This window comes from Schistocerca nitens, chromosome 1 (genome assembly GCF_023898315.1).
Source record: "Schistocerca nitens isolate TAMUIC-IGC-003100 chromosome 1, iqSchNite1.1, whole genome shotgun sequence".
Classification (NCBI taxonomy): Eukaryota; Metazoa; Arthropoda; class Insecta; order Orthoptera; family Acrididae; genus Schistocerca; species Schistocerca nitens.
Window position 1 is genome coordinate 672062473 of NC_064614.1, and position 23860 is coordinate 672086332.

Genomic DNA, 23860 nt, shown 5'->3' on the forward strand with positions numbered 1-23860 from the left:
GACATAATGACCTTTCTAGGCTCTGAGAAGCTCATCTGCAGGAACCAGCACGGTTTTAGGAAACAGCGCTCATGCGAGACACAGCTGGCCCTCTTCGTGCATGATATACAACAGGCTCTAGATACCGGTTCCCAGGTTGATGCCATATTTCTCGACTTTCGAAAGGCGTTCGACTCAGTTCCGCACTGTCGGTTGCTACAAAAAGTGCGCGCTTACGGTCTGTCCGATAATATATGCGGTTGAATAGGAAGTTTTCTGACAGACAGGGAGCAGTATGTCGTCCTGAACGGGGAAACTTCAACAGAAACAAGAGTAACTTGAGGTGTGCCCCAGGGCAGCGTAATAGTTCCTCTGCTTTTTACGATTTACATAGACGATCTGGTTGATGGTATTGACAGCGCGGCCTTAGATTGTTTGCCGATGATGCTGTAGTCTACAGGAAAGTTGTGAACAAAAGTGTAACCTACTGCGTATAACAAAGCGAATATCCCCATTAATTTATGAGTACAAAAAAAAATGATCAGTCTTTGGAAGCGGTAACATCAGTGAAGTATCTGGGTGTGGCTATTCGAAATGATCTCAAATGGAATGATCAGATTACACAAGTAACTGGTAAGGCGAACTCTAGATTGCGGTTTATTGGAAGAATCCTGAAGCGATGCAGTCCTTCAACAAAGGAAATAGCTTACAATACGTTAGTTCGTCCAGTCTTTAGATTGTTGTTCTTCTGTATGGGACACTTACCAGTTGGGTCTCATTAAAGAGATTGAGAAGGTCCAAAGAAGAGCGGCGTTACAAATCTCATAGAAAGTTTGAAGTGGGTCACACTTGCAGATAGACGACGCGCTAAACGGAAGGGGCTGCTCACTAAATTCCGAAATCCAATCTTCACCGAAGATGTAGACCATATATTATTACCACCAACCTTCAAATCGCGTAATGATCATCATTCAAAGATAAGGGAAGTTAGAGCTCGTACTGAGGCGTTCAGACAGTCGTTTTCCCCTCGCGCGATCCTCGGTTGGAACAGAGGGGTGGGGGGCAAATATGACTTTGGCGCTAATTGTGCCCTCCGCCACACACCGCTTGGTGGCTAGCGGAGTATATATGTAGATATAGATGTACTAGTGTGATTCCAGAGGAACGAAGGGAGGAAGATTGAAAGAGTTCTAGGTCCCGTCGACGACGACGTTATTAGAGACAGAGTGCAAGCCCGGTTTCGGGAAGAATGGGAAAGGAAATCGCTCGTGCCCTTTCAACGAAAACGTCCCATCGTTCACCTCGAGGGATTTGAGAAAATAACGGGAAACCCAAATCTGGATGGTCGGACGGGGATTGGAATCGCCGTCCTCCCGGATCCGCGCCCGCTGTGGGCTGCGCCTCTTGTGGTCCGAGGACTCCGTCAGAACGTCGGTCGTCGACGTCGCCGCGTCCAGCGGCAGCCGATACGCGGACGTATTTATAGAGCAGCAGATAGCGCTGGAACGCGCCTCTCAGGAGCCCTTACCGGAAATAAAGTCGCCGGCAGGAGCCGCCGTTTCGGTCGGCCATCGGTGTCGCCAGTGGAGCAGAAGTGGACGACCTTCCACGCCACCGAGAAAGCGCAGCCGTGCTGTTTCTTCGGGGAGTCGGTCGTCAGGAAAAGTGTGTAACTGACCGTGTAGTGTCATCAAATATCCGATCTACATCTACGTGATTACTCTGCTATTCACAATAAAGTACCTGGCAGAGGTCTCAATGAACGACCTTCGAGCTGTCTCTCCACCGTTCAGTTCTCGAATGCCGAGCGGGAAAGACGAGCACTTAAATTTTTCTGTGCGAGCGCTGATCTCTCTTATTCTATCGTGATAATCATTTCTCCCTATGTAGGTGGCTGTCAACACAATTATTTTCGCAATCGGAGGAGAAAACTGGTGATCAAAATTTCATGAAAAGATCCCGTCGCAACGAAAAATGCCTTTGTTGTTTTAATGATTGCCATACCAATTCACGTATCATGTCTGTGGCACTCCACTATTTCGCGATAGTACAAAACGAGATGCCCTTCTTTGTACTTTCTCGATGTCATCCGTCAGTCCTACCTGATGCGGATCCCACACCGCACAGCAATACTCCAGAATAGGACGGACAAGCGTGGTGTAAGTAGTCTCTTTAGTAGACCTGTTTCACCTTCTAAGTGTTCTACCAGAGAATCGAGGTCTTTGGCTTGCTCTACCCATAGCATTATCTATGTGATCGTTCCAATTTAGGTTATTTGTAATTGCAATCCCTAAATATGTAGTTGAATTTACAGTCTTCAGGTTGGTGTGCATTATCGCGTAATCTAAATTTAGCGTATTTCTTTTAGTACTCATATGACTAACTTCACACTTTTCTTTATTCAGGGTCAATTGCCACTTTTCGCACCATACAGATATCGTATCTAAATCATTTTGCAATTCGTTTTGGTCATCTGATGACTTTACAAGACGGTAAATGACAGCACCATCCGCGAACAATCTAAGAGGGCTACTCAGATTGTCTCCTGTGTCGTTAATATAGATCAGGAACAATAGAGGGCCTATAAAAATTCCTTGGGGAACGGCGGGTATTATTTCTGTTTTACTCGATGACTTCCCGGCTGTTACTATGAAATCTTTCTTCCAGGAAATCATGAATCCAGTTGCACAACTGAGGCTATATTCCATAGGCTCGCAGTTTGGTTAGAAGACGCGTGTGAGGGACGGTGTCGAAAGCCTTCTGGAAATCTAAAAATATGGAATCAACTTGACATCCCCTGTCGATAGCACTCATTACTTCATGAATATAAAGAGCTAGTTGTGTTTTGCAAGAACGATATTTTCTGAATCCGTGCGGACTAGGAGTCAATAAATCGTTTTCTTCGAGATACTTCATTATGTTCGAATACAGTATATGTTCCAATACCCTACTGCAAATCGAAGTTAGTGATATGGGCTTGTAATTCAACGGATTACTCCTACTTCCACTTTTGGGTATTCGTGTGACTTGAGCAGTTTTCCAGTCTTTAGGTGCGGATCTTTCTGTGAGCGAGCGGTTGTATAAAATTGCTAAATATGGAGCTATTGTATCAGCATAATCTGAGAGGAACCTGACTGGTATACAATCTGGACCAGAAGCCTTGCCTTTATTAAGTGGGTAGGTGCGAACTGTCTTCAGTAACAGTTGTTCATACACTTAATTTGATAACTCGTAAAACTGTCCTTGTGAAAGAAGACAGCAGGAAACGGAACAGTTAAAAAATTAGAGCCACGGAACGTTCAAGCCTCGTCAAATGCCGGGTATTTAACAGTATGAAATTTTCAGATAGACTGCGACCATGAAGCACTGTCCAGCCAATCCCAACAAAAAGGCGATATTTTTGACGCAATCATTAAGTGAAGTCGAAACAATTCCTTGGAAACAAAATCAAACTGTCGATGAGTGTGGATTTTTTCACGAGCAAGTGGTATGCCAGCGTGTTGCGTGATGCCATTATCGGCAGGAGAATTAATGATACACAACATCGCTAAAGTTGCAGTAGCGGGGACCGAATCGTATTCAGTTGTTAACAATTATTGAATTTTTAATAGTAGGAAGAACATAATTAAAATAAAAGCCAAACAGTTTTCTCATTGCCATTCAAAACACGAGGTGAATGGTGAAATTTCGTATTACTGTAGGTGAAATTTACCTTCTTCAGAAATGTAATAGATCCAACACTGAAGTTATGTCGTTGCTCTAAGGGAACAAGAAAGTGAAAATCCGTCGAAATAACATTTTTTTTTTAAAAAAATTGTTGGGTTACACCGCAGTCCTTCCTGAACCAGAATATATATGGTTTTTGTATGTTTGGCCCATGTTAAGAAAGAACGAGCATTTGCTAAACAGCGACACGCTCCCTTCCGTCTGCTGTCAACTGTGCAGTGTTTATCCCGGCTGTCTTTAATCTATTTATTATTCGATCACTGCTTTGCAAGTTGGTCAGCCTGGTGCTAAGCGACTGTAAGTAACAAGTGAACATCAGTTCATGGTTCTGTTTTCGTTTTACTCGTTTTAGTGATTGGAAATAGTATTTGATTTTAGGAAGTAATCTTCTTGTGTTTATAGTTATATTTTATTCGTGCAGATCGTAAATATGGGCAAAATAAGGGAATTTAATAGTAGGAATAAGTTTTAAGGTAACAGCGGACCCCTGTCACTCACTGTGTCCAAATGTCCGGTAGTCGTGGTGTAAGTTATCAGGGAGCTAGTGTAATTGGTGACGAATGTAGACATAACCATCTCCTACTAATGTCAATAAAACTTATCTACGTTTCATTATTGATCAATATAGAAATAACAATCCCCTACTGAAGTCAATGAAAACTATCTATAGTGTGTTATGTACCGAAAGTTGGTCAAAATCTCATCAAATGTTTTAATAACAGTGTGTGGGAATGAGTGCCTGAAACATTATTTGTGGACCCCAAAAACCAAATAAAGTGGTGTCATGGATGCAGTGTTGTGATTCAATGACGGGCCAGCCAGCAGGCTGAAAGTTTTCAGTGTTACGGACACAGAATCTGTGGCGGAAATTGAGAATGCGCTTCTGTCAGTTGACAAGCTGAGTTTGCGGGAGGCTGAGAAAACAATCCTACCGATGACGAGAGATACCAGAATTCATGAGAAGGCTTCCAAACATATGCAGGATACAGAAACCCGGAACGATGACAGCTATGGACCTGGCGAATTTAAACTTGGATGTAGGTTCAAAAGATTGAAGTAAAACTTCAAGTGCATTTTCCCCGAAAGTATGAAGTTTTTGGATTTCGGTACAATTTTGTGTGAAATACATATATCTTACGTCAATGAAACTCGGTATAGAGATTAATTAAATTAGTTCCATTAAAAAGTACTAGAATCACGGCAGTCAAAGGTTTGACAAATGTTTAGATATTACTTTTTTTTTTTAAATTTCAACTCACATACATATAGTGGTAACAATGCTACTGGCATATAAGTAATATACTTCGACGAAATCATGCACAGTTCAAATTTGGTTTGATTTGAACACGACCTGGTTCCCTCAACCTTCTTCCTTCAATAGTTGCATTAAATATCGCCGATACTGCTTGTTACCCAGTGTGAACGGGCCCTCTCGAGCGATCAGCAAACTGGAATCCAACCGTTGACTAACGCCATGGTCTTTGCTCCTTTCTAGTACTACTTCCGTGGCCCTACCTTTCTCCGTCCCGTCCAGTCCTGTACCTTGTGGGATTTTCACTCCTGAGTGATGCGGATAATTCTTTCGAGGGGTTAGTTGCTCGCTTCCGAGGCAATCTATTCGCACAACGAGGACCCCTCTATGCAAACGTTTCCCTCCTGTGTTCTTTCCTTGCCCTCTTTCTACCACCGTCTTTTATCTCGGAGGCCTCTATTTATCGTATACCTACATACCTCTCGCGGTCCCACGGAATACAGTAACGAACTGGCAGCGCTGTCAGGATTGTCCATCGCGGCTCAGCTGTAAAATAAATCGTCAGTATTAGGATGTTGTGTGCACGCAGACATTGCGTGGGGGGCGGTTGGGGTGGGGGGGGGGGGCGGAGAGGTGCAAGCTCGCGAGAGCGCACTCGCTTCTCGACCGGCACCGAGATACGCCGAGGGAAAGCCGTACCTCATAACGGGACGCAACGCGCACAGCGGTTAATTTCTTTTTATTTTTTTTATGCTTCGGCAGCATTTTGCGGCGGGTGCGCGACTTACGGGAGCCGTAAACCTCGCAAAAACTCGCCGCCAGACGTTTATCTCCAGTAGCGTCCATCGTTCGGATAACGCGTGCGCGCCGTTGGCCGGCAGCTGGTGGAGATCCCGCCTCCGTCGGCATTAAAACTTAACGCGGCCGCGAGGAGCGACTCCCAGCCAGCCATACGTCTTTCGCCGCAGCCGAGCTTTCCGGGCCGGAGATTAAGCCGGGGCTGTTTCTGGTGTGTCCAAACTTCTCTGGCGCCGTTTCCAAGACTGCTCCCATAATTAAGCACTGCTGTTAACAGACCGGGAGATCACCTCGTCCAGACTTCGCAGATTTATGATCCACCAGCCTGACTCTTTAACAAGCGAGTACCAAGCTGAAACGCGCATTGTACACGATCAGTACTGATGCTTCAGTCTTTCCTTCTTTCCACGCTGTTGTCGCCATCTCTCTGGTTTTTGTGACGAAATTGGATAATGCTGGTCTTCTGGTTTTCAACCGAGTTGTTGTTTCCATTCGATGCACAGTAATAAAAAAGTGTACCGGTTTTTGTTAGTTGGTATCAACTGTGACAGAATTCATGAGATATTTCCATACATCGTGTCGGACTTCCTTTTGCTCAACAAGTCGTTGGATGTGCTGTGCAGAAATACTGAGTCATGCTGCGTCTATAGTCGTCCAGCAGTTTCACTCGTGCAGGATGTCGTGCACAAACTGACTTCTCGTTCATGTACCATAAATGTTAATTGGGATTCGTGTCGGGCTATCTCCGTGGCCAAATCATTCGCTCGAAATCTCAAGAATGTTCTTCAAACCAGTAGCGAACAAATGTGGCCCGTTGTTTGGGAACATGGAAGTTCATAAATGACTGCAGATGGCCTCCAGGTAGTCGAACATCACTATTTCGGGGCAACGATCGGGTCAGTTGGACCAGAGGACCTAGTCCATTCCATGTCAACACTGATCACACCATTACGGAGCCACCACCAGTTTGCACTTACCAACTCAAATCGGGGCTCATCTGATCAAGCCACGGTTTTCCAATCGTCCGTGGTCCAACCGATGTAGTCACTATTTAGTGGATACGTTCGTCGTACGTCCGACATTGATTTCTGCGGTTAATTCACGCAGTAGTGATTGTCTCTGAGCACCGACAACTCTGCGCAAAAGCCACCGCTGTCGGCCGTTAGGTGAAGGCTGTCGTCCACTGCGTTGCCCGTGGTGAGAGGTAATGCCTGATCTGGTATTCTCGTCGCTCTCTTGATTGACACTGTGGATCTCGGAATATTGAATTCCCTAACGATTTCCGAAATAAAATGTCCAAGCGTCTAGCTACAACTACCATTCCGCGTTCAAAGTCTATTAATCCCCTCGTGAGGCCATAAGCACGTCGGAAACCTCACAGTCACCTGAGTACAAATGACATCTATGCTAATGCACTGCCATTTTATACGCGTACGCAATTCTACCGCCATATGTGTACGTGCGTATCGCTATTCCATGACTTCTGTCAACTCAGTGTTATGGGGGGTTCTCCATGACACCTTCAACTCTACTGGGCACACTTTCAATGAGTTTTCAATTCAGTAAACTTTACCAACAGCCGTACACTTTGAGATTTTATTTTATTTCGAAAGCAACCAGTTTCGGCAATTCATTTTGCCATCTTCAGGCCCCATACGCTTTTTCCGAATCAACGAGCTTATCGTATAGCGCCATAAACTGGATATCGTGCTTGAATCCCAATCGTTGTGCAGCTGATTTATACGAAAGCGTTGACAGCAATTATTTGTCTGAATTCAGATAGAGGAATGGCTTCCGAAGCGAAGTCGACGTTCTGACTTACCCCAAAGGTGTTCCGTTGGATCAGGTCGGGACTCTGGGCAGGCCAGTCCACTTCAGGTATATTATTGTACACACATTACCTCACAGACGCTGTTTTCTCAGAGGGCATTGTCATGCTGGTAAAAAAGTCTTCATCTTCTAACTTTTCTTCTTCTGTAGGCAGTAGACTGTGTTTGAAAATTTAATCATATCCAACCGTATTTACCAATTTCTTAAGCGCAAAAGGGGAACACAAACGTACCCACGAAAAACAATAACCTAAGGACATCACACACATCCATGCCCGAGGCAGGATTCGAACCTGCGACCGCAGCAGCAGCGCGGTTCCAGACTGAAGCGCCTAGAACCGCTCGGCCACAGCGACCGGCTCTCCAGGCATTCGCCGAATCCATTGGATTATAGCGTGGTTCATCACTAAAAATGTCTCGTTTCCAGCCAGCTAATGACCAGTGGCGTCGCTTTTCACACCACTTCAAGCGTAGCTTAGCATTGAATGCAGAAATGTGTGGCTTATGAGGAGCCACTAGACCAGGGCCGGCCAAACGCTGCACATTGTGCAGACGTGCGGAAGTGCTGCACATGTGCGACAGCGACATCTGTTATTAGACATGTGCCCTAAATGAACGGCGGCGGCTTCACTTCCCCGTTTATGTGGTACAAGCAAGAGCGCAACATACCCAGTCTCGTTTACCCCTGGTAACCGTAACCTTAACAGAGAAGTACTGAGAAATGGCAGGTGCTGTGAAGAAGCAAAGGACGGGAGATCTATGTTCTCAGTCGTTTAAAAATGACTGGGAACTGCAATTCTTTTTTGTAGCCGTTGGTGAAAACTCAGTGTTTGCTACGCCGCCGAATAATAGGCGGCCAGCGTAAGTTTTCAATTGAAAGACACTACAATACATATCACAAAGACGAGTGTAGTGTACTCAAGAGTGAAGAACAGCAAGCAAAATTAAATGTCCTTAAGAAAATGGATGAGACACATCAACTCGATTATCATTTCTCATGACCAGTGATAAACGTGTTTGGATTTATTCCTTTCGTAATTAAAAATTATTGTTTACTAACTATGCATTAGTGCCTCATTCTGCTCCATGTTACATTATTATCAGGAAAGTTAGTCATTAAACCGATTGTTCCAATGTATACTTACATTTACGGTTTTTTTTTTTTTTAATGTGTGATGGTCTACGCTCAGCTGAAGTCGATAAAACGTAACATTCATCTAATTGTCAGTTATTATGCAGATTTCAGACGGAGCTGATGAAAGATGTAGCAATAATGGTATTGAAATAACAGGTAATCATCGAGAGGTCTGCGGTTATCATTCTGTTCAGAGGTCAGTGAGACAGAAATTATGTGGGTGTAACTGAGAGCACCGAGAATTAGTTATAGGAAACCTTGCATTAGTTTAATGTTATTTGAAATCATGAATAAGGTTCGTTGGAAGTCGCTAAGTGCTCTCTTTCTTAAATACTAGATCAAAAACATTACTCGTATTTACGTGCCGTCAGTCAAGCTGCCTTAATAAAAACCCACGGTTGTTAACTGTATTACTTGTCTTACTGGGTTAAACTGTTAACATAAAAGTAGACGTCTCAATGAGTAGGCTGTGACAGTATTTTAAATGTTTAATACGCGAAATACCTTCCCATGGTTGGCTTGCAAGCTGTGGAAAGAGCACTAGAATGCCCCGGTACAGAGTATCCCAGCAAGTGGATAAAGCGACATCTGTGCGTAGAAACCTGCACTACATGAACGCTGACGGCTGCGGCGTGCACGCTGTGACCCGGAAGTTGCACATGTGCAGGAGCACCGCACGCGTGCAGAATTTCTGGCCGGCCCTGCACTAGACCATTATACCCATTCTTTGAGTACCGTGATTCCTTCCGCTGATTTCGAAGAGCCATCGTCTGCAATGATCGACGGAACACCTGAAGGAGTCGAATGGGTCGGTCGTCAAAATATTGCGCTTACAATAGAAACAACTACTCCGGTGAACACCGAGAAGTATATCATTAACAGTCACGCGGAGAAAACGTGGGAGATCTGTCAGTATTGTCCGCATTCAAGTGGGCGTTTGTAGTTTGTGCTTTCCGTTACTGGCTACCCTGTTGCCGCATTAGCCAAAAATCCCAAGATATCGCGAACATTGTTTCCAACGAGAAAGCATTTCTTGCTGTTACTTTTCTTTCCTGCTTTAGAGTGTAATGAAATGATCGCATGTCATTATTGGCCGGTAGACTCTCGTCTGGGGCTGTTGAGCCCCCTGATAGAAGTCTCCTTGACACCACATGGGTGACTTACGTGCCTTTGGGATGTAGATGAGATGAAGGAATGAAGACAACACCACCCAGATTTCCTGAGCGAAGAAAGTCTCCGGCCCGACGGAGAGCCGATCCCAGGACCCCCCTATCTAGAGGCAGCGCTGCTAACCTTTAGCCGCGGTCTTGGACTGTAATTAAACAAGATTTTCAAAATGCTAAGCTGCAAAGAACGGACTTTAATTATAAACGGTGAATCCGAAGTACACCAACAAAATTTCGGAGATCGTTCGAACTTTTCAAATATTTACAGAGTATTTTGGCACGAGAGGACAAAAAAAATTTCACTGTATCAGCTTTAGAATGACCGGAAAGCCAAAAGTGCAACAGTCGAGTTCATGATCGAACAGTTTTTAACAATCATAGTCGGCGATGACTTCTTTCCAAAAGGGGGACGCGCCAGCAACGTTCTTTCTTCGAGGCCCCCGTTGCTGCGACTCTGCGACCAAATTTCCTACTGTCGCAGATAAATCCATTCCCCCTGTCGAGGGAAGTATTTTTTTAATGGCGCATGCTTTTTTTATTACAACAGTAAATCGCCGTTCGCTCCAGAGTCCAATTAATTACACAGGAAAGAAAAGGAGCCACTAGTGGCAGCCGTTATGCATTAAATGCGTTTCTTTGTGGTGAGCGATTCACAGCTATGCTGTTGGTTCCCTCCCCTTTGCGTCCCTTTGTACAGGATAAGCTTAATTAAACAGTCGTGAGATATATGGCTGGGCCGGCCATTTGATATCGGTTCCCTTTACCGCATTGCTCTGCTTGCAGTGATAATTCTTTTCTGTTGATAAAGAGATTAGCGGTGCTGCGTTCTCCCCAAGACCAGAAACACCAGCACTAATTTTCCGGGTGCGTTCCCGTATACTCCGTTTATTTGACTAAGCACGTTTGTAAAAGACGTCCGTTTCGTTTCGCACTTCGCTGTAAGTGCTGCATAAACCAGAGTGATAGCAACATGTGCGAACTGTCTACCTCAGGTTGTTGAGGTTGCTTAAGTGTTTTGGTATGGGAGCTCGGGCAAAGTGTGGCGAGAGACCACCTTTGCCATCTAAAACACACATTACACCCATGTAAGGCTACATCGAGGTGTATACACGGTCCAGTCACATTACACTATCCACATTTCCCGTAAGCAAGCGAAAGAGTTTGCTGTGTGAAATAATAGGCCCATGGGACATCAATTGTTGTCGACACTGCTTTTATGTAGCTCGTTGAGTCGCCTATAAGCAGAATAAAACTAGCTTGTTTCCCTCTTGATGTCGGTACGGAAAACAGGTATGAGACTCAAAAATATGTGGCAGTCTGTTACATTATAGGATGCATCCTCTCACAAAATTCACAGAAATTCAGTATGTTAGCAAAATAGACGAATATCTTTAACATGTGTGGGAACATAAACATACTGTCGAATTGTAACAAATATCGAACGGGAAGAGCTGCTGACTCGAAAAGCGCCTAGAATGCGACTTAAGCTTGGTCGCGCTAAACGCCATCGCCTACCTTCGTCAGTCATTCGGCAACGTTCGATCAATGATAGCGCCGTCACTTCATTTATAAATTAACATGTAAACCGCATCTTCATAACACCACATCAAATGTCATTTACATGCACTATTTCCCCCTCCCCTCATCTCTATTTGCGACTACCGTCTTACATTACCAATAAAAAGTCATCGTATTTAGGAGCGCCTGAACTACGCGTCGCTCCTCTTAGTGTAAGATACCACTCACCCCCCTACAAGCTTACGTAAGTTACGTTCTGAGTATTGATGTCTGGTACCTTACACGTATCGCATCGCGCAGCAGCATAGCTGCCAGGGGAACCCCCAGTGATCGAGAAGCTCGGTTTGCCCCCAACCGCGGGTGGCGCGGAAGGCAAGTAGTGGGTTCAAATGGCTCTGAGCACTATGCGACTTAACTTCTGAGGTCATCAGTCGCCTAGAACTTAGAACTAATTAAACCTAACTAACCTAAGGACATCACACACATCCATGCCCGAGGCAGGATTCGAACCTGCGACCGTAGCGGTCGCTCGGCTCCAGACTGTAGCGCCCAGAACCGCACGGGCAAGTAGTGGGGGTCGTGGCTGGATGTAAGGCTTGATTGGACGGTAAGTGCCCGCGTGCCGCGAGAAGCTCGATAAATTCACTATATGTTGTAGTGTTCATGAATTGGATTGAGAACTTTTCAATAATAGAAGCAACTCGTAAGGAAAGATCGGTGGAAGCAGTGGCTACCTCAGAAAAATTTAAAAAAAGCTGAAATAAAGAGTGGACGTCAGTACGCGTGTTTAGAAACGTAAGCAGCGCACCCCGTCGCTTGTACTGGACACAATAAACCTTTCAGTTTTATGAAGTCAATCCCTCTTTTCGAATCCTTCTAAGCATCCCTGGCGCAGACAAACAACTGAAATGTTTGATGCTAATAGGCCGCCACGTCGTGGTGGAATCCTAATTTGGTTCTACAAAGAGTACTCAAGGGCACTGGCCCCTTGCATTTATCGCGTATCTCTCGCCAAGCGCGAAGTTCCCAAGTGACTGCGAAAAAGCGCAGTTGACTACTGTGTATATAGTGGTGATACTGTGGAGTACGGGAAGGTGTCGTCTTTGAGTGACCGTAGGAGGATACAAGATGACTTAGATAAAATTTCTAGTTACTTTGGTAAATGGCAGCTAGCTCTAATTGCAGAAATATCTAAGTTAATGCAGATGAGTAGGAAAATCAAACCGCTAATTTTCGAACACAGCATTAGTAGTGTGCTGACTGACAAAGTCACGCTATTACACATCTGGGCGTTAATTGTAAAGCTGTATGAAATAGAACGAGCTTGTAAGGACTGCAGTAGGGAAGGGCCGTATCTCTTAGAACTGAGTGCGAACATTTTTAATGGCAAGTTTGCTGATTTTGATGGGCATGTACCGGCAGGCACACTGCCCAAATTTTAGTCTCCAGGTGCGTGTTCCTTGGGAGTAAATGCTGTGCAACACACACGTAAAGTCCGATCGCTATGATTATGTCAATACAGCTAGTTTTAGAGGGAAACTGGACCATGATGGATACGAGTAAGGGAAGTAGGCACCTTAGACCTGTCCCTTCCACACCCTCCCCCTCTCTACCCCTCCCCTCCCCCTCTCTCCCCTCCCCTCCCCCTCTCTACCACTCCCCTCCCCCTCTCTACCACTCCCCTCCCCCTCTCTACCACTCCCCTCCCCCTCTCTACCCCTCCCCTCCCCCTCCCCTCCCCCTCTCTCCCCCGCCCCCTCCCCCCTCCCCCTCTCTCCCCCGCCCCCTCCCCCTCTTCCCCTCCCCCTCTCTCCCCCTCCCCTCCCCCTCTCTCCACCTCCCCCACCCCTCCCCCTCTCTCCCCCTCCCCCTCTCTCCCCCTCCCCCTCTCTCCCCCTCCCCCTCTCTCCCCCTTCCCCATCTCTCCCTCCCTCTCCCCATCCCTCCCCCTCATCCCCCCTCTCCCCCTTCCCCTCCTCCCCCCTCTCTCCCCCACCCCTCTCCCCCTCCCCCTCTCTCCCCCTCTGTCTTCCAATGGCATAGTCTCCCTCTCCACCTCCTCCCCCTCTCACCCCTCCCCCCTCCCCATCATCATCCCTCCCCATCATCCATCCTCCTCCCTCTCCCCCCTCCCCCTCACTCTCCCCCCTCCACCTCACTCTCCCCCTCCCCCTCACTCTCCCCCTCCCCCTCACTCTCCCCCTCCCCCTCACTCTCCCCCTCCCCCTCACTCTCCCCCTCCCCCTCACTCTCCCCCTCCCCTCCCCTCCCCCTCACTCTCTCCCTCCCCTCCCCCTCACTCTCCCCCTCCCCTCCCCCTCACTCTCCCCCTCCCCCTCACTCTCCCCCTCCCCCTCACTCTCCCCCTCCCCCTCACTCTCCCCCTCCCCCTCACTCTCCCCCTCACTCTCCCCCTCCCCCTCACTCTCCCCCTCCTCTCCCCCTTCCCCTCCTCCCCCATCTCTCTCCCCCCTCCCCCTCTCTCCCCTCCCCCTCCCCCCCTCTCTCTCCCTCTGTCTTCCATTGGCATAGTCCGATCGCTGTGGTTATGTCAACACAGCTGGTTTTAGAGAGAAACTTGATCCTAATAGATACGAACAAGGGAAGTGCGCACCTTAGAGCCCTCGCTTACACACACACACACACACACACACACACACACACACACACACACACATTCTTCCTCTGGCACAATGTCATACATGTCATACATGGTAACTACGGGCTCCGTAGTTGGGAATCATCCTTACAGTGCTTTAGACAGCTATCTCTGCTCATCTGCAGTAAGAGAATATTGCGCTGTAAAATTAGCTTGGATGAATAATAACTATATTTAATAAAAGGGTGTTTATAAGAAACAAAATTGTCGTTAGTATAGTAGTTTCGTAATTCATGAACAATAAAGACTCGAGTACAGTGTGAAGAGTTTGTTTTGAATTTATTTGTGCATTGAGCAGTCAGTTTCACGTCGTTGTCTGTCTCTTCAGTTCCAGGAGTGGAGCAACGGCGCGCGCGGCAGAGCGGCGCCAAGCTGCGACACTCGAGGCATCTGGCGGAGAAATCTGCTACGCACCACGCCGTGCCGCGCGCAGATCCCTCAGACGCTGTGAGTACCGTCGTCCATACAGTATCCTCAGTCGCCACCATCGGCACGGTGGAACTAGCTTTAAATTATCATTGTAGTGTACATCGTAGTAGCAATAGTGGCTTTAAAGGGAGTTAGCCTATACTGGCTAATTATTAAATGCCCCTAAAGTAATACATTCTGTTTGCTTTCTAATAGTTCGACTCATCAACGGCTTAGTTACGGGAGGTCGATAAAAATACGGAAACATAAAAAACCACATTACCATACACATAATACACCCGCCAGGTTAGCCAAAAAAAAGAGCGCTAATGCGTTGCTTCCTGGACTCGGGTCGGCGCGTCGGCCCCGGAACGAATCCGCCCGGCGGATTAACGACGTGGACCAGTGTGCCGGCCAGCCTGGATGTGGCTTTAGGCGGTTTTCCACATCCCACTAGGTGAATACCGGGCTTGTCCCCACGTCCTGCCTCAGTTACACGACTCACAAATATTTGTAACACGTTCGCACTATTTCTTGGTTTACACTACATGCAGACAGCTGGGGTACACTGATTCCGTCCCAGGGGGTATAGGATGGTGGCAGGAAGGGCATGCGGCCACCCCTATAAATTAACCATGCCAAATCCGTTGTAACAATGTGGACCCTGCGAAAACTGCAGGATAAAGGCACAAGCGGAAGAAGAAGAAGAAGAAGAAGATGATGATGATGATGATGATGATGATGATGATGATGATGATGATTTATACCATTCTTTCTGCAGAATGATGGAAGGTTTAGGTAATGGTAATGAAGACAGATAGTTACCACGCACCCTCCTCTCCAAAGTAGACCATAAAGGTCTCATAATATTGAGACCTGGTCACTGTGGTGACCACGGGAGGTGCAACAATTCGTCATTGTGCTTTCAAAACTAGTCCTGGATGATGATAGATGTGTAAATAGGGACCTTGCCGTCTTGGAACACAATATCAGCATTGGGGCCAGCATATCATGGGATGGAGTTAGCCATCTTCTAACTATAATCCATCATCGATCCCTCGAATCAAAAATCTTGGTAGGTCGCTGGAGACCCAAGGCACCTAATTCTCGTAAATTCCGGGGAGGAGGGGCAACGAGCTCTGACGCCACGTTCAATCACATCCCAGATGTGTCCATTTGAACTCGCCACGTTTTTCCTCAAACCAGCCCATCACACTCCAGACCTTGTGACATGGTCTATTATCTTGTTGAAAAATGCCACTGCCCTTGGGAAACATGATAATCATGAAGAGGTGTACGTGGCCTGCAACCAATGTATGGTACCCCTTGGTCACAATGCGGAAAACAGTTGTTTTTGACATGTTTAGAGTTTGTGCTATCAATTGAAGGCTCAGCCATCTGAATTCAAACAATCTCGCACAATCGTCACATTTTCGTCGACTCGTGCGGTTGATGGCCGTACACTGCGAGGTTCGTCGGTGATCTCATCTCGGCCCTCCATGAACGACTTGTGCCATCGGAAAGCTTGTGATTTGGACAAACAATCAGTCCCAAAGGCATGCTGAAGTAATGGAAACGTTTCGGTGGCGGACTTTCCAAGTTTAGCGCAAAATTTTATAGCGTACCATTGCTCTACAGAATGATCCAAGTGCGCCATTTTACATAAACTCAAAACTCGGGTTTTACAGAACCGCGACTCTCCGGCAGCTCGCAGCCGAATGAGACAAAGAGCGTTTTGAAGCTAACACCCCCCTCCACTTAGCCCAGCCGGTTACAACACGCTGTGGTGTACCGTTGCATCAGAAAAAAATTGGTCGCATTACTTATGGAATGCACTCTGTATTTCCTGTTAATGATTAAAACTATTTTCGGCATATTAGTGATGTAGTCAACCACAGTAAAAGACACACCAAGAATTGCACATAGACTTTGCTGCCTCGTATAGTGTTCAGAGAATAATGCTGTATTCTGGGTCAAAGAGCTTCAATTAGCTCTGGTGTGACATAGGGAAAGAAATTAGTAAAGCTCTCGTTTGATGTAGGGGAAATTCCTACAACTAGCTCTCTATGCAGAATCACTGTTGTAATCACTAGGAGTGCTATCTGTCGTTTGTGGTGAATTCAGGTATTAACCAGTTCAGACCTAAGTTTCGCAGCTGCTCTGTTACCCATCTTTGGAAAGAGAAGATGACAATTAATGAAGTAGAGGCTTCATAAGCAGCATGAAACATACGTGTATTGCATGCACTGCACAAAGGGTGTGGAAGTTACTCCCCATGCACCGCCTTTCAGTTGTAGGTGAAGATTCCTTGTTCCGAACCCCGCATCTCATTTTCTCTTAGATCAGGAAAAATACTATCCATATGTCAGTGTAACTTGACATATGAAATGCGTTCATAATATATAACCAAAGCAATCAAAATGCCCGAGAAGGTGTCTTAGCTTATAACTTTGTCATTTGATTGCATCTTTATAGATTTTTTTCCCAATGACTGTCTCTGTTAAACAAATGTTTTCGTTTTAATTTGTGTATATACCTTGAAGAAGGGTGCACCACAGTCCTCCACCAGTTCCATTTAAGGCACGATCAGAGTACCTATATTTGATATTTCTAATAATTTGTTGACTGTTGTGTGTTATTTCTATTACAGAATGACACTGGCACCAACAGTGAGTGATTTCCATTAATGTAGTTTACAACTAATAACATGCAAAAATGAAAGTTTATTACATAGGCCTACATTCTGAAATGTCCGTGATGGTAAGAACAGTGTTGTTAATAATTTAACCTTGCTGTTCGCGTTTCATATTAATAATTATTGTTTCTTTCAGGTTCCTTTGATTGTACATGACAATCATAAACCAATGTTTACGAACTGTTCAAACTATCAGCCATCTGTCAAAGAGGAGCAGGATATAGGAACATATGTTGCACAGGTTTGTATAAGACAACTTAAATATTAGCTCAATCACTGATTGGTTTTATTTGTTCCTTTGTTCGTCATACTATATTCCAATCTGTTTAGTGAAATGCATTTGCCCAGAAGTTGTCAATGGAAAAATATTTTGCCAAGGAATATAACTTAATATAGCTTTAGTAGATAAAGTTCTTAATTATTTTTAATAGAATCTGTGCCACTTGTATGCAGGAGTTAACAAAATTGCCAACAAACTATCCTCCTACAAATTTGTATACACAAAACAAAAGTACTACCCTTTGGCAGTGTTCATACTTTGAAAATGCTTTATCACCAAAAGGCTTGTTGTTGTTGTGAGAAGGTGTCTTAGCTGATAACTTTGTCATTTGATTGCATCTTTATAGATAATTGTGTAATGAGGGTTGTAATTATTTTCAGGTGAAAGCTGAAGACAGAGACCCTCTTGAATCAGGAGGCACCATCACATATTCCATTGTAACTACAAAAAATGACAGGGAGAAGTTCTCAATTGATTCAGCGACAGGGATTATCAGAACCAGCCAAGTAAATAATGTATTGTCTATGTTTTTTGTAATACAGATGTAATATAATAGAGTTATTTTATTAACATGCATGTTGTCTCACTCTTGCACCATGAAGCAATTTGATCGAGATGAGCCACGCCGTGAAAAAGAAGTTTACTTGACTGTTCGAGCTACTGATAATGGTCTACCACAGCTTGATGATGTCTGCACAATAAAAGTAACGATTGAAGACATAAATGACAACAAGCCCATGTTTGATAAAGTGGTAAGTTTTATTAAAGTATTACAGATGAAAATTTTAATCATTTTTTAAAAAGAATTAACAGTTTTGGTTTTGCCATATACTAAACATAATACTTTTTAATGACTTTCTGACAGGACTTGCGTCGATCAGGATGGAAGGTGTGTCGATCTACATTTTCGTTAGTTTCTGCTTGCTATTTTAAAATTGTAGCTGCTGTAGTCTTTGAGAGTGTGGTTGTTTTTGATTTCACTTGAATGCTGTGTTATATTATTGCATGTATTTTGTACTTTCAGTTGCGCTACACATTATTATTTTTAGTTTATCCAAATCTCTCTCTCTCTCTCTCTCTCTCTCTCTCTCTCTCTCTCTCTCTCTCTCTCTCTCATGGTTGTGCATGTTCATACAGTGATTGAGTTTGCAGCCTGGCAGTTAATGCTGTCTCACAATTCTCTACTTCATGGCACCATTGCCTCTGTTACTGTTGTTAACCTCTAGGATAGCAGCAGCTAATTCCTTGATTGATCCACTTTTGAACTTCTGTGGGTTTTATGTCAACAGAAATAGCATTCCAAAGAATTCATTAGACATCCTGATCGGGTGAGAACTCACTGTGATTCATTCAATGTTAAGCCGACTTCACACTGGACGAGTTAGCTAAGGTTACCGTGGAGCTATCACTTTCTGTAATTTCACGTTGAGGAACTATTTTCTCAAGTGAAACACAAAAAAAGTTTATTTTGGCAACGTGCCACATAGTGTCCATTTATCGCTTTCAGTTTTTTCTTTGTTATGACTTATATGTTCCAAAGCACCAGCGCATTGATGACTTCTCGAAAAGGTGTCACTATTGGTACGATTTGATGTCATAAAATCGCAGGATATGTCATATTGGTGGTTAAAGGCATTTTGTGTTTAGTTATTTTCATATTATAACTTGCGTGTTAGGAAAGTACACCATTTTAAGGCAATGGCAGACAGGTGATTCAAAACTGTTAAGACTGTCATGGCCACTTCTTGACAAACTGCCTGTTGGATTCTGTCTCGGGTTCTTCGGTTGACATCTGTCTCATGATTTTTCTGATGTTTCGTCAGCACAAGTGACTGGCATTGTCAAAACTTCACCTTCCATTGCCAGTGGTGGACTGCAGCCGAAGATTATATGAATCTGGTGTGCCAACGTCAAAGGGCTTTTCTGCAGTCATTTCTGGTACAGTTCTCCTCTTGCTACCTGCAACTGTTGTTCGCCACAGCATTCCTGTAGAAGCCATTCTCATGTTTGTGTATTTCTATAGCTTCTCTGAACAAGCACGTTTGATAGATCTTCTCTACAGCCAGAACTCCCATGTTAGCTTATTTTAGTCTGTGGTTGGCATCAGACAGTGCGTGCTCTACCATGGCAGATGTCTCCATCTGCCCCAAACTGCCATGTCGCTTATGTTCTGTGCTCCTGGTGTCATCCAGTCATGCCAACATAAAACTTTTCCGCATGTGCATGGTATGTGGTATATTCTTGACACTGCGAGTGGGTCTCTTTCCTTATTTATTGATCTGAGACACTCTTTGGTCTTCTTTGTCAGTTTGCAAATAGTCTTTATGCCATGTGTGCGCAGCATACGGCCAATTCTCTCTCTCTCTCTCTCTCTCTCTCTCTCTCTCTCTCTCTCTCTCTCTCAGGGAACGTATGGCTAAAAGGCCATACCTTACATTCCTTTCTCTGAAGTGTCACTTTGGCGGGCATATAGAAGAACCTGCGCAACACAGAAGCTCTACCACCTAACGCTGTATGTATTACCAAAAATCTGTAAGAATTGTGTTCCACTGAGTCTGTTACTGTTCCCTGCTCACTGACATGCAAACTGGCAAAACACCTGTCCTCGCTGCTCCATATGCACATGGGTAAGATAGACATGTACATAAAGGAATCAGGATATTTCACTGAGAAGCTGAAGAAACTAAAACTTGCACTAAATGTCATCCTGGTCAGCTTGAGGTTGTTTCTTTGTTTACCAAAGTGCCACTCAGTGACACTCTGTAGCACATCAGTTCAATTAGGTTGCAAGACAACAGCAAGGTTTTTCATGCATGTCTCACCCCAAGTTATTTCACATGGAATGGCAACTTGTACGGACAACTGGAAGGCTTCAGCGTGGGTAGTCTTCTTAGTCCAGTGGTAGCGGACGTCTTCATGGAATATTTTGAAGCACAGGCACTGGACTTAGCACCTTGTAAACCTAAGGTATGGTACAGGTACATCGATGGTATCTCCACTATGTGGATACTTGTTGAGGAACAGCTTTGTGACTTCAACAGCATCCATGCCAACATAAAATTTACCGTGGAAGTAGAAAAGGACAGACAACTACAATTTCTAGGTAGCTGGTCGCAAGGGATGGTGAAAACCTGGGACACAGTGTGTATCGAATACTAACACACATGCACGAATATCTGCACAAACTGTCATATCACCATCCGAGTCAGAAAAGAGGCATGATTAATAAGCTTCTAATGTGAGCAAGACGAATATGTGAGATGCAACACCTCAGGCACAAAATGCCACACCTGGAAGGTTGTCTGAGGATCAATGGGTACTCCACCAGTTGTATTAGAAGTATAACAGAGTCAAACACTCGGTGAAGTGACACACAGGAAAAAGATGTTGGTTATGGTCTTTCTGCCACACGTTCCCAGAGTGACAGGCAGAATCGGCCATATATTACATGCACGCCGGTTGACTGCAGTGTTGTGACAGGTGAGAGAAAAGCTGGTGGGGGACAGTCTTGGGAAGGCACAGCATTCCTCAGTCGTTTCCTGCTGGCCATTGACCAGTGCAGATTGCTCATAGGGTGTACCTGTGTACAAGTGATGCATTAAGAGAACGAAAGGCCATGATCCACTGAACAGTGGCATGCCATTAAATTTTGTTACATCAGGGAAATCAGGCTCTGAGAGTGTCACTCCAGAAGCAAGCCAAAAAAAGGCAAGAATTGCAAAATCCTAGGTGAAGGCGATGCTTGGCCTCTTTCTTGATTCCAATAGTATATCCGCTCTGGGTTTGTGCCACAGGGCCAAACTGTCAACAGCCAGTTTTACCTGCAAGTCCTTGAAAGGGTCCAAAACCGAGTGCTTTGCTTCAGGAAGGATATCATTGGAAACTGGGGACTTCATCATCACAACACGCCATCTCACACTGCCTTCATTGTTAGCGAGTTCCTGACCAGGCAGTGGGGCATTACTGCCCCAGCCACCATACAGTCGCAAACTGGCACTGGTAGACTTATTTTTGTGTCCTCAAATAAAGAGAAGCTTAAAAGGGCCATAATTTTGGAATGGTAGCTGATGTGAAAGCTGGTGTGACAGGATTGAAGGACCGAACATGCTCCAGAAAGCCTATTAGTGCTGGCAGAATCACTGGACGAAGCGAAGTGAAGTGATGTCCAAGGGTGCTATTTTGAAAAATACTAAACATTCATACTTTTGTTTTCAATAAATTGTTATTTATGGACTTATTCAACTTATTTCTTGGACACACTCTGTATTTATGCAAAGTAATACTACCATATACTAAAATAAAGTTTAATGTATGACCAAAATCAGGTGTTAGTGTTTGAAAGAGCAATCCATTATGATGTGCAGAGATAAATGTAGAGACTGCAAACCTACAAATTAAAAATAAAGACATCCTTGGTACTCATTGTGGTTTATCCAAACAGTAAATAAAATTTTTTGTTAGTGACCTTATGATGCCGCCATGAGCTACTGCTACAGAGAGGCTGGCGTAAGCTCCCACAGGGCTACCACAGGCTTCCTAAATGACCTGTGATGCAGTCTGTATTGGATATTAAGCAAATGAGTACAGATGTGTTTTGGTGCACAGTTACTGTTCAAGGGGTGTGAGTACCATATTAAACATGGAACAGATAATATTTGTAGATCCTGAGAGCTTTCCTGGGTATGCTGCTTAAATATTTAAAGTTACATGAAACTGATGTTATTCAGTTACCTAACAATGTTCTGTGAATTTTGATCATAACCTAACACAGTGGCCCATAAGCAAAATTACTGCTATGCCAGGCAAGTCGTCCAGCCACAGGTACGTGATAGCTACCTGTGCAAAGCCAGGGCATGTCACCTGTGCGAAGCCAGGGTGAGTCACTACTTGCATTGTTGCTGTAGCAGAGTATGGGTTTGCCAAAATATTAAATTTATTTTGTGTGAAAGGCACCAATTGCATTGTTTTCACTTTTTTGAAATAGTTCACCAGTTGAATAGCTATCATAGTTCTGGTCCAAGGTATCAGTCTTACATTTAATTTTGAAAATTTTGTGCAATTAATAAATAAAATTACTTAATTTTTTTTGCAGCATTACCAAGAATCTGCACCTCAAGATCTGAAGCTTGGACAGGAAGTGATGAGGGTGTCAGCACTGGACATAGATGATGGAAACAACAGCATTGTATCGTATGATCTAGAACCTGCTCCAAAACAGCCAACTGACAGAAAATACTTCCGCATTGATAGAAGTTCTGGCGTTATATTATTGGATAGTCCAATTAATGATGTAAGATACTTACTCATAACTTCCACAACTGAATTTATTGGTGCACACAAATGCTGAATCGTGTTATAAATATGTTCCAGAAAGACATAGGCTACACGTTCAGATTGGTAGCTAAGGCAACTGATCATGGGGTCCCACCACTATCGGCAACTGTTGACCTGGAGATAGTTGTTGTAGAGACTAACAAGAAGAGCCCTACAATTGAGCCAGATCCTTTTGATAATGTATACCAAATACCTGAGAACTATTCGGATTTCAGTGCTCCTATTATTACCATCAAGGCCCAGTAAGTCATTTATTTTTTAAAATTTGCTGGTCTTGTAATTCAAAAACATTTGTGTTAAGTAAAGATGATTCATGTTTTCCTTGAAAATATTTTAGATGTTAATTAGCTTTGTGAAGAGTGAATAGCTCTGATTTACATTTAAACAAAAGTGCTATTCTGTAATTAATCTTACACACTCCCAGTTTGGGTTTTAGAACAAATAATGTTTTGGTGTGTTTTTCAAGGTTATCAGAAAAAGTGGGATGTTACATTAAAATTAATGGTATGAACAGTTGTGGTCTTATAGCACTAGCAATAACAATATAGTAGTTTGTGTTGATAAAAGCAAATACTGCCCTGCTTGTAGAGGCCTGTAAAAGAACCTTAGAATTCTTACGCCCAAGTATCAGCACATTTGCTGTGTAGTTGTATTTATTGTCAATGGCAAAAATATTTTTCAGCAGACCTGTGATTTGCAGAATAGAACAAAAAAATAATTTTTTTCGTAAGCTTGCCCTGTTTCTCCAGTGGTCCAGTCAATGAAGGAAAATTAGGGGAAAAACTTCACATAGCCCCAAATTTTTGTAAAGTAGTAGGGGCCAGCATAATGAATAACATACTAAAGATCCTGATCAGTGGTGCATTTAAAGGTAACTTTTTAATGTTTTTCTTGACTATCTCGAAAACCAAATCTTGTTTGGAAGATGTTTCCCAGTACAGAATTAAACTATTTAAATTTTCCCAGGGGGGGGGGGGGATAAAGCACTTGTCAGAATTGTTGCTGGCTTTATGAAGAATCAGCATCTACTGGCACAGCCGCAGCCACTCAAAAACAGCTAACCTTCCGTTTATTAGCTCAG

The 23860-nt window shown here is 44.2% G+C and overlaps 1 protein-coding gene across 1 annotated transcript in view; it reads left to right on the forward strand.

Annotated features, from left to right (window-relative positions):
* Positions 1-23860, forward strand: part of LOC126259220 (DE-cadherin) — a 623473-nt gene that overhangs the window by 541145 nt on the left and 58468 nt on the right. The window contains exons 2-7 of the mRNA XM_049955830.1: positions 14391-14509; positions 17302-17406; positions 17826-17951; positions 18048-18197; positions 22538-22735; positions 22816-23021. Of these exons, the coding sequence (XP_049811787.1) occupies positions 14391-14509; positions 17302-17406; positions 17826-17951; positions 18048-18197; positions 22538-22735; positions 22816-23021 (904 nt within the window). The remainder of the gene's footprint in view (positions 1-14390; positions 14510-17301; positions 17407-17825; positions 17952-18047; positions 18198-22537; positions 22736-22815; positions 23022-23860) is intronic.